General features: G+C 35.2%; 1 protein-coding gene across 10 annotated transcripts in view; it reads left to right on the top strand.

The window, feature by feature from the left end:
- The window catches only part of PLA2G4A (phospholipase A2 group IVA), a 150,883-nt gene that overhangs the window by 28,303 nt on the left and 108,272 nt on the right, over positions 1-14,308 (top strand). For 9 of the 10 annotated variants that reach the window (XM_077901893.1, XM_077901890.1, XM_077901889.1 and 6 more), the window contains 2 exons: positions 222-324; positions 13,160-13,241. In XM_077901893.1, the coding sequence (XP_077758019.1) occupies positions 292-324; positions 13,160-13,241 (115 nt within the window). In that variant the 5' untranslated portion in view covers positions 222-291. Of the gene's footprint in view, positions 1-221; positions 325-12,907; positions 13,042-13,159; positions 13,242-14,308 lie in introns of those variants that run through there. The other variant, XM_077901896.1, reaches the window with a different exon arrangement.

Below are 14,308 nucleotides of genomic sequence, written 5' to 3'. Positions count from 1 at the left end.
AATTTGAACAAATAAATATGGAAATTTAGCTGTACTATCAAAATATGTTTACCCTTTCCCTAAGTTATGTGTGTATACTCGGTCATGTAAACAATTGGGAACTCAGTCTATCTGGTTCCCTTGGGTGGACTTTTACTTCCTAAGATTCATATTTATCATAATTTAAATCTTAGAACTGCATCCAAGAGGAAGCTTAACAATAGTGATTGTTTATTTTGTAGGTTTTAAAGAAGCTAGAGTGCCAGAGAAGACCTTTGAAGTGTGAAGAGATTTCCTGTAATTAAAACCAAAATGTCATTTATAGATCCTTATCAGCACATTATAGTAAGTCACTTACTGTTTATATGTTCTTTCTGGGAGGGAGGGAGATATACTTCTGTGTATTGGTAGCATTGGCTAATAAAGTAAAAGTCTATGACAAATCCAGAACCAGAGATGCTTGGAGGGGAAAAAAATGCCAAAACATGTGTAACAATACAGAACTTCCATGGAATGATAAAAAAAGAGGTTACCACTTAGCAATGATCTGCCTATGGATGTTCTACCCTTACTACTAATAAAAGAATTATTGAATTGAAGGCTGTATTTTGATATGTGTTGCCAGGGTAAAGCATTCTGTAAACTTTCCTTTTGCTATGCTTAAACCAATAGGTGGTTAGTTTATAGTAAAGAGTAACCAAATTTTAGTATGTATTTTTCCAAAACTTAATTGGAAGTATACACCTTCTTTTTTGATTGAAATTGAGATCTAGTTAGGTTTATGGATTGGAAATAGTTTTTATGGATATTAAGGAGCAATCCAGAGTTTTATTATTACTTAAAATGAAGCACTTGTTCTCTTACCCTACATCCTTCTCTAGCTACCATCCTTTCTCTGTCCCTGCATGGAGAGCAAGGATTAACATACTACAGTTGTTTTCTAGTGTTTTCTTGTGCTCTATTCACAACTCAGATCATTAAAAACTGGACTCAGCTTTTCCAATTCACAAAAAAGCCTCCCTCAGGGGCCTCTTTTGGTGCTGAATTCAAAGGACCCTTCAGTAACCACTACAACCCTTCCATCAACACCCCACCCCAACCTCCCCCACCTCCACTGGTCATTCTCTTCTTTAAACTCTTCCAATTTTCAGATTTCTCTGTTTCTGTTTCCTGTTTTCTTGCAATTGGTTCCTTCTCAAGAACTTTTCTTTGTAAGCTGCTCTTTCTTTTGGACTTTTTTTTTTTTTGATTGAGGTATAGCATATATAAAGTGCATAAATCTTAGTTGTTCAGCTTGATGGATGAACCTATGTATTCCGCTCATGAAACCATCATCCAGATAAAAATACACAGCATTAAAAGTAACCCAGAAGAGTTGCTTATGTCCTTTCCAATCAATAAACTCCACAAGGTAACCAATATTTGACTTCTTTTACCATAGATAAGTGCTGCCTGTTTTTGGCCTTCATGTAGATAATTCATGAGATTCATTCATGTTGTTATAAAGCAGCAGAATTCTACCCTTTTACATTGCCATGTGATATTTCCTTATCCGAATATACTACAAGCTATCTAGTCCCCTGATAACTTATCATCTCCTCACTGAATGGCAGTGGTGCCTCTACTGTAAATCAAGCAGCCTTATGTGTGTAGCTTGATTTCTATACTGTTCTGTTGGTCTATTAGGCTTTATTATATAATGTCGATTGTATAATATGTCTACCTTAATTTCTGTAGCTTTGAGATGTATCATATATTTTATAATCAATTTGTCAATTTACACACACACATACACAAAACTACTGAAATTTTTATTGGCACTATAATGATTTTATAGACTAACTAAGGGAGAGATGATATGATAATGTTGAATCTTCCCACCCATTAATATCCCATGAATCTAATCCAAAACTAATGTTATTTAGATTATCTTTAATTCTCCAAGGAGTGTATTGTAGTTTTCAGTATGAAATCTTTTATAGTATTCCCCACCCCCACACCTGCAATTTCAGTGTCTCGTGGTCAGACTTTATACAGAAGCAGATGATCCTCCTTCTGACATATCTTCAGAAGGTCAATAGTAACCTAACACTATTACCTCACAAAGCCTGTGTCGTTCACTCACTTCATCTCATCACCTAGGCATTTTATCATCTCATATCACCACAAGAAGGAGTGTGAGTACAATACAAGACACTTTGAGAGAGAGAGCACATTCACTTAGCCTTTATCACAGTATATTATTATAGTTGTTCTATTTTATTATTAGTTATTTAATTTCTTACTGTGTCTAATAGAGAAATTAAATTTTATCATAGGTATGCGTGTATAGGAAAAAAACAGTATACAGGGAGTTTGTACTATCCACAGTTTCAGGCATTCATGGTGGGGTGGCAGGGAGGTTGCTTGGAATGTATCCCCTGAGGCTACAGAGGGATTACAATATATATCTTTTTTTAACTGTATTTCTTGATAGTTGATGTTTTAGTGTCATTATATGTAGATTTTATTTTCCAATTAGTTTGCATTCATATCAAGATACAATTGATTTTTGTAGATCCAGTAAATTTACTGAATTTCTTTATTAATTTTAATAGTTTTAGATTCTTTTGGATTTTCAACTTATACATTACTGTTATCTGTGAATAATGCCAATTTTATTTCTTCCTTTTAAATTTTTAAATATTTATCTTTCAAGCTTTATTAATTGTAGACCATCTACTTTAGATGTAGCACATAGGTTTGGAAATACCATATTTTCATAATTGCTAACTGAAAAATATTTTTATTTCATCTGTCTTTTGACTCATGGGATACTTAGACACGTTTTATATTAATTTTCAAACAATTGTCTTTGATTTCTAATCTAATACCAGTACATTCAGAGAACATACTCTGCATGATTTTCTGTTGTTTGTAATATACTTATAGATAATTTTGGCCTAGCATATTGTCTATTTTGCTAAGTGTTCCATGTACAACAATATGTTTCATTTTCTACCTTTGCTTTATGGATTTTGAAGATATGTTATTAGTTCATATAACTTCTGGATGATATATTTTTCTGTCTAATTGATGTTTTATCATTGTAAGTCCTTTTTTTATCTCTAATAACAACTTTTGTTATTAGATTAAATTTTACTTTGTCTTTTATTATTTTGACCCTTTCCAATTTCTTTGATTAGTGTATGCATCCTTTTATGTTCAAATTTATACTTTTCCTTATATTTAAGGTGTGATGTTTGTTAAAAGCATATAATCAGAGTTTAAAATGAGATGATCTTTGTTTTTTGAAACAATATCCTACTTTCCACAATTATGGTTTTCTTTTTATTTTTTTTTATTTTTTTTTACAATTATGGTTTTCTATACATGTATTTAAACAACGAAATAAAATTGTTTTTTGATATAAATGAAGTTTCTATATGTTATGTGCAGATTAATTTCTTTCTTACCCCACCACCTCAAGACAAGTTATGAATTCTATAACTCTCAGAGAATTTAATCAATGTGTGCATTCTTAAACTTTAGCATGAAATTCAGCACTAAGAACTGAAAAGGAAGAAGAAGGTAAGGTTAAGGTCTATAACCCTGAGCTTAAGACAAAGACCAACAATAATTTTGAATGCTAACATTTGAACTTTCAATTCATTCTGCCTCTAAAAATATTTTATTTTATTTTTTCCCTGAGCACTTAAAATTATTCATTGTTTGCCCATTGTGTACCACTCCCTGTCAGTTGTGAATAGGTACTGGGGTTGCAAAAGTGTGTCAGACATATTCCCTGAACTGACCTTATGGCTAGCAGAAAAACCATTCATCTAACACTAACCGTACTTTTAGAAAGGGCTCTGATTAGAGACAATGAAGATTACTCTGGGAATATACAACATGAATAACTAATAATAGGAATCCTCCTGAAATTCCTAGTGGGAGTGACGTATAAGCATAGACCTGACAGTTTAGTACAAGTTAAGTGGAGAGGGAGAACATTACTTCTTTTCTGGATTGGAAAAAAGCAAATGTGAGGTAGTCTGGAGATGAGAAAGCTAACTTACGAAAATGAAAGAAGTTCAGTATGGTTGGAGTATAATACACTTCAAAGAATATCCTCATTTCAAATGTCCTTCACTCTCCTACCTAAATCTGACCAGGTCTTATTAGTGACCACTGTACAGTCCCCACACATCACTTGTCAGATGACCTTGTGAACTGGCCATTTAATTTCTCCTTTTAACATGGCAGAGTTTATTTAAAAATCAAACTGCTTCTGGATATGTTAAAACTCATTGCTGTCACCTTTTCTAGCAAATTTGAGCTAGAGCTAAATATTTAGGACATAGTAATTGCCTATGTGGCATCATGATATGATGAAGCATGCAAACCACAGATCAGTATCACAGTTTCTGTTACCTTTCCCAGTGTCAGAGTGGGACATTTATAGCACTTTTAATTGGGGATCCCTAAGAGCTTTGTAGTTTTGCTCTCATTCTTTCTGTGTATGTATGAAGAAGACTGTGAGTGTGTATATGAGTGAGTATATCTATGTGAGTGTGTATATCTATGTAAATTGTGTTAGTGACAAAATTCCCTGTTCTAGTTTCCACAGAAAGATACTTTTCAAAATCTATGTAAGTCAGCATACTCAACACAGAACAATTTTAGTAAAAAGGAAAAATGGGGCAAACTAAGTCAGCTAACTTGTAATGAGTGGTGCCAGACTGGTCAACATAGTTTTGGGTGCCTCAAGGCACACAAGATAGGCCTTATTTTCACTACACCTGTGATGCAGTGACATGTTGGGGAATCCCATGGGCTGATGCAGCAATTGACAGCCAGCAGGTTCTCTTTCTTCCAGGGCTGGCTTTTAGGAACTTGGTACAAAATGGAGTGATAAACATATCGCAGAATTCAGTTTCCATATGATTAGAGTCATTGTGAATAACTTCCTAGCCTGAAGGATGTTTATGTCTCCAGGATTTATTGAAATTCTCTTGGACCAATTTTACAAGGATAGGTCAAGGATAAATCATTTATAAAAATTTCCATCTTTTTACTCTGCAAATGAGTCACTTCCCTGGAGTGAAAAAGAATCCACACCTCTTCCCACCACTTATTAGCAATGGAGGGCCACTGTCCCACATCCACAGAAACTAAGGTTGTCTTCACATTAGACATAGCCAACCACATGGGTAGGCTAGCATGAATGCCTGCTAAAATACAGGAGCCTTTTGAAAAAACATCTTTGTGGGGTGACTGGAAATTTTACCAAGAAGGTAGAAAGATACTATTCTAGATTATTATAGTAACATAGTGGGGGGTGAGCAACACTGGGTAAGTAATCAAAGAACTAGTATTCTAGTGGTAGTTCCTGTCTTCAGTTACGTGCTCATGAGCACTTAAACTGAGTTTTAGCTCCTTCTTGTGGAAAACAGGGTATGAATAGTACCTGCTGTGTCTGCTTCACAAGGTTCTTAGAAATAATAAGTTATTATGTGTATAAAGTATTCTCTAGACACAGTAAAGAAAGTTCTTTCCAGCCAAGGGACATCTGCTATTGAGAAATAAAACAAAACAAAACAACAACAACAAAAAACATAAAGGTGGCAAAACTCCTATAGCAAAAGCCTAGCACTGTGCAAAACTAATAATGAGTTTTTATGAAATAGCGTATTTGTTGTTGTTTTGTACAAAAGTGAAAAAGAGGATGGTTAGTGATAAGCTTCTAACCTTTCCCTGATACCAGTTATTCTTTAAGGTGCAGTCTATGGAATTTTCGACTTAAAACAGGAGGGTGGTTTACTAGGGTCCTAATCCTTAGAAGGCTCACACTCTCTCAAGGCAGCTCAGTCTCAGCTACCTCCTCTCTGGATCACGAAATGCTCCTGCAGCAAAACTGTGCTTACCACTCTAGGTTTTTTGTGCTTTCTTTGGCTTTTTGATCTCTTCCCTGGTAGTTAAGGCCTTTCTTTGCTGCTATGTTATTCTGTGTTCTCTAGGGACACAGAATCAAGAGGAAATAGAGAGGGAGATAGATAGAATCTTAATTTAGCTTCTAAACAACAGAAGTTTATTGCTCAGAGTTCTGGAGGCTGGGAAGTCCAAGATCAAGGCACCAGCATAAGTTGCATTTGGTGAGGGCTTTCTTCCCTGGTTTGCAGCCACTCTGTCCTCACAAGGTAGAAGAGGCAAGGAGTCTGTCTAGATTCTCTTTAATAAAGGCACTAATCCATTCCTGAGAGTTCCTTACACTTCCCAGAGCTCTCCTTGTAATCTTTGAGGGGTGAGGATTCCGACATACGAATTTAGAAGAACACAAACATTCAGACCATAGCAGGTCAATCTAGACATGGAGATTTATTTTGAAGACTTGTCTCAAATGGTTATGAAGGCTGCAAAGTCATACAGTCTTCCATCTGCAGACTGGAGACCCAGGAAAGACAGGGGTATAATTCAGTCCACTACAGGAAGCTTGAGAACCCAGGGGGCTAATGGTATAAATAGCCATCCAACATCAGAAGCTGAAATGCAGCAGTTCAGTTTGAGCAGTAAGACTGGAAGAAAAGAGGCAAATCCCTCTTGTTCTATTCAGGCCCTGGACAAATTGGAGGATGCCAGTCCACACTGGGGAAGGCCATCCACTTTTCTGAGTCACTGATTCAAATTTAATCTCGTTTGGAAAGACCCTCACAGACACACCCAGAAGTAATGTTTGATCTGAGCACCCCGAGGTCAGTCAGAAAATCTTTATTTATTTTGTAAAAACTTATTCAGTTTTTAGTTATTTTTTGTGAGAAGTATTTATGTAGGAAGTATCTTATGACTGTTTAATCTACCATTATTACAAGTGGAATTCCCCCTGGGATGCCTGCCTTTGGCTTAGGTCATCATCCCAGGGTCCAGGGATCAAGCCCCACATCAGGCTCCCAGCTCAGCAGAGTGTCTGCTTCTTCTTCTTCCTCTGCACATCTGCCTCCCCCTGCTTGTGTTCTGTCTTTCAAATAAATAAAATATTTTTAGAAAATAAGATTTAGGTGCTAAAAATTTGAGTGACTTGAATTTTAGGTATCTTGGAGATGTTGTAGTCACTATAAATTTATGGTGAATATGCCATTAAGTGACTATTTTAGATGCAAGCTATGTCACTATCAAATTTTTTTTGTACTAGTTTTCTGCTAAAGCAGTCTCAGTAATCATTTATTATGATATGTTATTACTGTATTTGATATATATTTGTTGTGTAAGTGGGGAAATCTTCCTGTTCACTAGAGAGAAGAAACTCAAGTCTTATTTCTGATTATGATTTTCTTTTAATAAAGAAAAATCTAGCTCTGCTAGAGCTAACAAATTCTATTGACAAATTACGTGTTTGGGACATTAGGATAATTTGTGCTTATGGCAATCCATGACTGAGAATTCTCAAAGCAAGTTTAGGTAGCATTATAGATTTTTAGTAGATAAATTGGACGCTCTTAAAAAAAAAAAAAAAAAAGAGTAACACAATACCTGTGCCTCTCAAAGTATTAGAATGAAACTCCACACCAGGAAATGAAACTAAAAATAGGTATCTTATCTAAAAAAAACAAAAAACTATCCTACCTCTTAGATGACATCCGTGCAGCAATTCTTTTAAAAACATTTCTGAGATCTGTCTGAAATTGTCTGTTGCTGATTGTGATGATTGCAATCTCTGGGTTCAGTAAATGAGATTCTCCAGTCTTTATCATACTAACAGACTGGTTTTAGTTTGAGTTAAAGTTAGGCAATGGCAGTTAAGTAGAGAAAGAAAGATATTTATTTGCATGCAGAATCTTCCTTCTCTTCCATCAGATTTATTTTATGATTGTTTCTTTGGTTCTTCTTTGTAACAACAGAACTTTCAACAGGTTAGAACAATCATCAAATTGATTTTGTACCAGCTGACTGGTTCTTTTTGCCAAAGCCCAATCATTTTAGTTATAGATGGTAATATAATTCTCCAGAATGAATTTAATACAGTAGCTATTTTCCTAATGACTGGGAAATTGTAATTGTGAAAAGAAAAAGGGTTGTGATTTTCACTATGGAAAAGATTAGGGATGAAAAAAAGACACTCAAGAAAGGTAATCCAAGACCTGAAGGCAAAGCTTAATCTTGTGGCTGAGTCAGTGTATTGAGCTAATATTTGACATCTCAATTGAAATATGGCATCTCTTTTTTGCCAGCTACCATTGTGCTGAGTCATTAGTTTCCTCAGAGAACAATGGTTGTGGAGTCAATAATATCATTTCCTTTGGTACCACCTCTGAGACATAACCAAAAGTCTCCTATCCAAGTTGAAAGCTAGCCTCATCCATACTAGTTTGAATTTATATGTGATACTGGCCCCAGGAAACGAGAATTATCAAAAGATATTTGGATAGTTCTTGATTAACACTAAACATTTTACTCCAAGAGTTTGTACTTACTTTATAGATACTATAATGTTTACAGCTCTTAGAGCGTGATTTTGACGCTCCTGTTCTGAAAATAACTTACAGATAATCTGAAGATTTATGGTTTCCAAAATTAACTTATAAAAACCAAGAGGTTGAATAGCCCCTTATTTCCTGTGAAGAGTATGCAAGTATTTCATTCATTATAGTTAAGACAGGGTTGAGGCTAATGGAAATAAAAGCAGATTAAAACAGAGCTGAACGATAGAGGAAGTAACTCAGTTACCAGAGGAACTTCAGATCAACTACAGATATAATAGACTGATTATAACTATTCACTTTGATAAATGGAAACAACTTTTTTTCACTGTTAAGGTATTGATGTTTGGTGTTAGTCTCTGTGTAAGTAAAGGAATATACAGAGTGAGGACAATGGCGACAACAAGAATGGATTCTAATATAACTTTAATTTTTACTATCTATGAGATGCTGGGAAATTATTTAACCTCTCAAAATCTCACTTTAGTCTTATATAACTACAAATAATGCCTATTATATAGGATTGTTGCAAAAATTAAATGAGAATTCGCATCTAGAAGAATATGTAACATGGTTCATACTCAGTGAATCCTTATGACATTATCATCTCTCTGTATGTTATTTTTTTTATAGTGTTGACATTTTTTAAAGGATTTTATTTTAATTAATCACTCCACTCAATGTGGGGCTCAAATCCACAACCCCAGAGATCAAGAGTTGCATGCTCCACTGACTGAGCAAGCCAGGCACCCCTCGGTATATGTTATAAATAAACATTTGACATAAATACATCTGCAGTAATTTAAAAAATCATGTTAAATAATAGTGAAGATTATTGCTAATAATTTTTTGTCATTAGGGAATTTGTAGGCCTTTGAAAACTCATGTGGTATTAGAAGTTCTAGGGTGTGAAAAGAAGAGTATAGATGATTTTGGGAGGATGTGTACATATAATATTTATTACTGAAGAATTCACTTTAGTAGAGAAAGCTAAGCTCTAAGTTGGTTTTTCAAGAGCACTTATTCTCTTTTTAGGGGCAAGTATCATTTTGTCTAGAATTTATTATTTTATTTTATTTTATTTTATTTTATTTTATTTTATTTTATTATTTCTTTGCAGGTGAATGTCTAGTTCTAGCACCATTTGTTAAAAGATTATCCTTTTTCCATCATATTGCCTCTTTGCTCCTTTGTTAAAGATCAGTTGACTATATTTGTGTTAGTCTATTTCTAAGGTCTTTATTCTGTGTTGTTGATCTATTTGTCTATTTTTTCACCAATACTATACTGTTTTGTTTACTGTAGCTTTATAATAAATCTTAAAGTCAGGTAGCATCAGTCTTCCCATTTGGTTCTTCAGTATTGTATTGGCTCTTTTGGGCCTTTTGACTGTCCATATAAGCTTTAGAATTAGTATATTGATATGCACGAAATAACTTGCTGGGATTTGGATTGGAATTGTACTGAATTTATATATCAATTTCTGAAGAACTGACATTTTGACAATATTTTGTCTTCTATCCATCAACGTAGGATATCTCTCTATTTCTTCATTGCTTTCCATTCATCAGAGTTTTATAGTCTTCCTCATGTAGATTTTGTACATTTAAAAAAATTTATACCTAAATTTTCATTTCATCAAATAAGTTAGGTACTATTTCTTCTGCTTCTATCTTCCAGGAGAGATTGGAGAGTATTGGTGTAATTTCTTTCTTAAGTAGTAGAATTTAGCAGTGAATCCATCTGGGCCTGGTGCTCTCTGTTTTGGAAGGTTAAGTATTGACTCAGTTTCTTTATAGGCCTATTCAGATTGCCTGTTTCCACTAGTGTGAGTTTTGGCAGATAATGTCTTTCAAGGAATTGGCCCATTCCATCTAGATTATTAAATGTAGGCTTAGAGTTGCTCATAGTATTTCTTTATTATCCCTTTGCTCTCCAGAAACTGGAGTGAGCTTCTCACATTTATTTATGATATTTATAATTTGTGCTCTCTTTATCCTTATTTAGTCTGGTTAGAGGCTTATCAATTTTGTTGTTCTATTCAAAGAACTAATTTTTAGTGTCATTGATTTTCTCTATTGATTTTCCACCTTCATTTTTATTCATTCCTACTCTAATTTTTACTATTTTTCTTCTGCTTATTTTGAATTTAATTTGCTTTTATTTTTCTAGTAGACACTTAGATGATTGATTTTAGATCTTCTTTCGATAAATGCATATAATGAAATAATATATGAAACATCCATATGTATGAAATAATATGTATGTCAGTATATGTATTACTTAATTTCCTTCTAAGCACTACTTTCACTGCATCCCTCAAATTTTGATAGGTTATAGTTTCATTTCCATTTAGTTGCAGATATTTAAAAATTTCTCCTGAGACTTCTTCATTGATATATGTGTTATTTAAAAGTGTGTTATTGGGCAGCGAGGGTGGCTCAGCAGTTTAGCACCACCTTCAGCCTAAGGCCTGATCCTGGTGACCCAGGATCGAGTCACACTTCAGGCTCCCTGCATAGAGCCCGCTTTTCCCTCCGCCTGTGTCTCTGCCTCTCTGTGTCTCTCTCATGAGTGAATAAACACAATCTTAAAAAGAAAAAAAGAAAAAAAAAGAAAGAAACCATTTCATTCTCATGGTACCTGGTGTTAATTTACTGGTATATGTGTGTATGGCCTTTAAAGGGAAAGTCCAGGGCAGCCCTGGTGGCCCAGCAGTTTAGCGCAGCCTTCAGCCCGGGGTGTGATCCACGAGACCCAGGATCGAGTCCCACGTTGGGCTCCCTGCGTGGAGCCTGCTTCTCCCTCTGCCTGTCTCTGCCTCTCTCTCTCTGTTTGTGTCTCTCGTGAATAAATAAATAAAATCTTTAAAAAATAAATAAATTTAAGTGTGTTATTTAAACTCCAAGTACTCCGTGATTTTCCAGCTATCATTGTATTTTGTTTTCCAATTTAATTCCAAGTGGTCTGAGAGTACACATTGCATGATTATTCCACATGATCTTAAGAAAATGTGTGTTCTGCTCTTGGATGAAGTAGTCCATAGATGTCAATTATGTCTAGTTGACTGATGCTCCTGTTGAGTTCAACTTGTCCTTACTAATTTTCTTCCTGATAGATCTATTTCTTTTTTCTTTTTTTCTTTCTTTCTTTTTTCTTTCTTTCTTTCTTTCTTTCTTTCTTTCTTTCTTTCTTTCTTTCTTTTTCTTTCTTTCCTTCTTCTTTCTTTCTTTCTTTCTTTCTTCTTTCTTTTTCTTCTTTCTTTCTTCTTTCTTTTTTTTTAGATCTATTTCTAATAGAGGTTTGTTGAAGTCTCCAACTATGATAGTGGATTCCTTTTTTTTCTTTTTTTTTTTTGGTGGGGTAGTGTGTGTGAGTTTTGATTGTATAAAGCAACACACTTCTTTTTTAATACAACACACTTTTTAAAAATAAGCATTCATTTCATTTGTAATTGATCATTTTACTTATATGGAGTAAAACTTTAGCTAGTCAGAGCACCTCTAGACATAGATGGTATTTCTCTTCAATAATAAACTTGAGGGGATCCCTGGGTGGTGCAGCGGTTTGGCGCCTGCATTTGGCCCAGGGCGTGATCCTGGAAACCCAGGATCGAATCCCACGTCGGGCTCCCGGTGCATGGAGCCTGCTTCTCCCTCTGCCTGTGTCTCTGCCTCTCTCTCTCTCTCTCTCTCTGTGACTATCATAAAAAAAAATAATAATAATAATAAACTTGAATAAGAATTATCTTGAAACATTTTACATGCTTCTCTGCCTTTTTAAACAAAGTATGCTCATCTTTCATGACCCCACTTCCTGATGTTGTGTTATAAATCTGAACATAAATTATTCTATTGACAGAGTAATAGCTTCAGAAACTGTTGAATGCTGTACAACTGTTGATCCTATATCTCACTACTCATTTGTCAGTATTGCCAGTATCTTAGCTCTTTAAAATCAATTATGGACTTCTAAATCAGTTAAGCAAGTCTACTGAAGTTAGGAAAGCTAGGAGTAATCTCTTCTAAGATTAAACAGGTTTGAGCTTTAGATAAGGACTTTGTCATTTTCACTTGCTCAGAGAACTCTGTGAGTTCCTGCTTCCTTATTCTGTTTTGGTTGATAGAGTTGTTTGGTAACTACTTTCTCCTTAGGTGAAGTATTTAATAGTCTTCTAGAATCTTTTAACATTGTTGCATATGGTTTATAACAAATGCATTACAATTAATGTAAGTAGTTCACCGGTTATTGCCTTAGGTCCAAAGGATTTGGATACTGCTCTGGAACTGTCTTGCCAAAGAAAACTTTCATTGAACAGTAACAATAAAAACAAACAAATCTGAATAATGCAAACATCTTTCTCTCAGACTTTGCCTTTCTAAGCCAGGGCTTCCTTGTCATTCAATACAAAGCCTGATTGTCTTCCTAGAAGGCCTGCAGTCCTGATTTACATTTTCCCTCAAGCTTGGTAAACCTGTCAGCAAAGAAGTTGCCGGTAGTCGAGTTGTAGTAACATTTTAAAGCATGATCTAAACTTCTCAATAATTCCGTGGTGGGAGCGAGGAGAGACTCAAATAAGAAGCAGCCCTAGGATCAAAGGATGTTTCTGGTATGAATGTTACTTCCCTTCAACTGAATATTTAACTAGTCTCGAGGAAACAAGGAGAACGGTTTGCCTGGATTCTATATTGGAAGCTTGGTTTTAATTTACTGTTATTTATTTCCAGGTGGAGCACCAGTATTCCCACAAATTCACGGTAGTGGTGTTACGTGCCACCAAAGTGACAAAAGGTGCCTTCGGTGATATGCGTAAGTATCCTTATTTGCTTTTCTGTTGAAAATGAATAATAATAGTTCACTCTTTAGTTGCTCTAATTCTCAGATATAAAGGGGGGGGGCTGTCCCTCTTTCAAATGTGGTTATCTTTCTCTAGATCTTTAAATGATAACATTTTGAACGATTCCCTGATTCTCTGTTATCTGTTGGAATAGTGTTTTATATTGACTTTACATTAATTGAGAGTACTTGGAGTCAGGCAAAATTACAGTCTCATGACATACAGATTTTTGGAGTTAAAATAAATTCTATTTAATTCTATTTTGGAAAGAGTGCTGAGTCAAGACTTCAAACAAGCTGCCTCCAAGGCACTGTGCCTACAGGATTAAAAAATGCAGTTTCTCTAGTTCTTATGCCTTTAAGTGTGTTTACTGTATGGGAATAGCTATAGAAACTGGTGTAGCACAGCTCGACAGGACCTGAACCACACACAGCCTGAGGAATTTGAATTAACTTGCTGGCAGTATCCTTCTCCATGCTTTGAAAAGCAGTTTTTCTGGCTCATCTCCCCACTCAAATGGCTGGATGTCACCAAGGTGGGAATAAAAAGAATGATAAGGATTTTGATGAGGAGTTTGACAAAGTTTTAGATTATTGCTAAAACATGGGAATGGGCAATTGAGCCCTCGACACAGGTTTTCAAGAAAGTACAGAGATTGCAGTTAATGGGCTGGGGAACTAGGACGAGTGCCCTGACTTTGAAACTGGTGCTCAGAGGAAGGAAATGTCAGCAATGAGAGTGCAGAGCGGTCCCAGGCTGAGCAAACTGCATATTCAAGAGTGAGAGAAGAACAAGAGGAGAGGAGTGCTCATGAGGACTTAGCACAGGTTCAGCAATATTAGAAAACAGATAGCAAAGGACAAGGGGGACAGGTACTGATAGGACAAAGGCCAGGACTGAAATCTCATCAGCAATGCAATGGGAAAACTTGATGGCCTTTGAGTTACAAGGCACATGGTTGGATCTACATTTTTAAAAATGTTTGTCCTGGCCATAATAGGTTAAAAATATTAGAGGGAAATGTGGGATATACTTTTTA

The sequence above is a fragment of the Canis aureus genome, chromosome 6 (assembly GCF_053574225.1).
Source record: "Canis aureus isolate CA01 chromosome 6, VMU_Caureus_v.1.0, whole genome shotgun sequence".
In the NCBI taxonomy this organism is placed as follows: domain Eukaryota; kingdom Metazoa; phylum Chordata; class Mammalia; order Carnivora; family Canidae; genus Canis; species Canis aureus.
The sequence above is the reverse complement of the archived record's forward strand: the minus strand, read 5'-3'. Positions and strand labels throughout refer to the sequence as shown.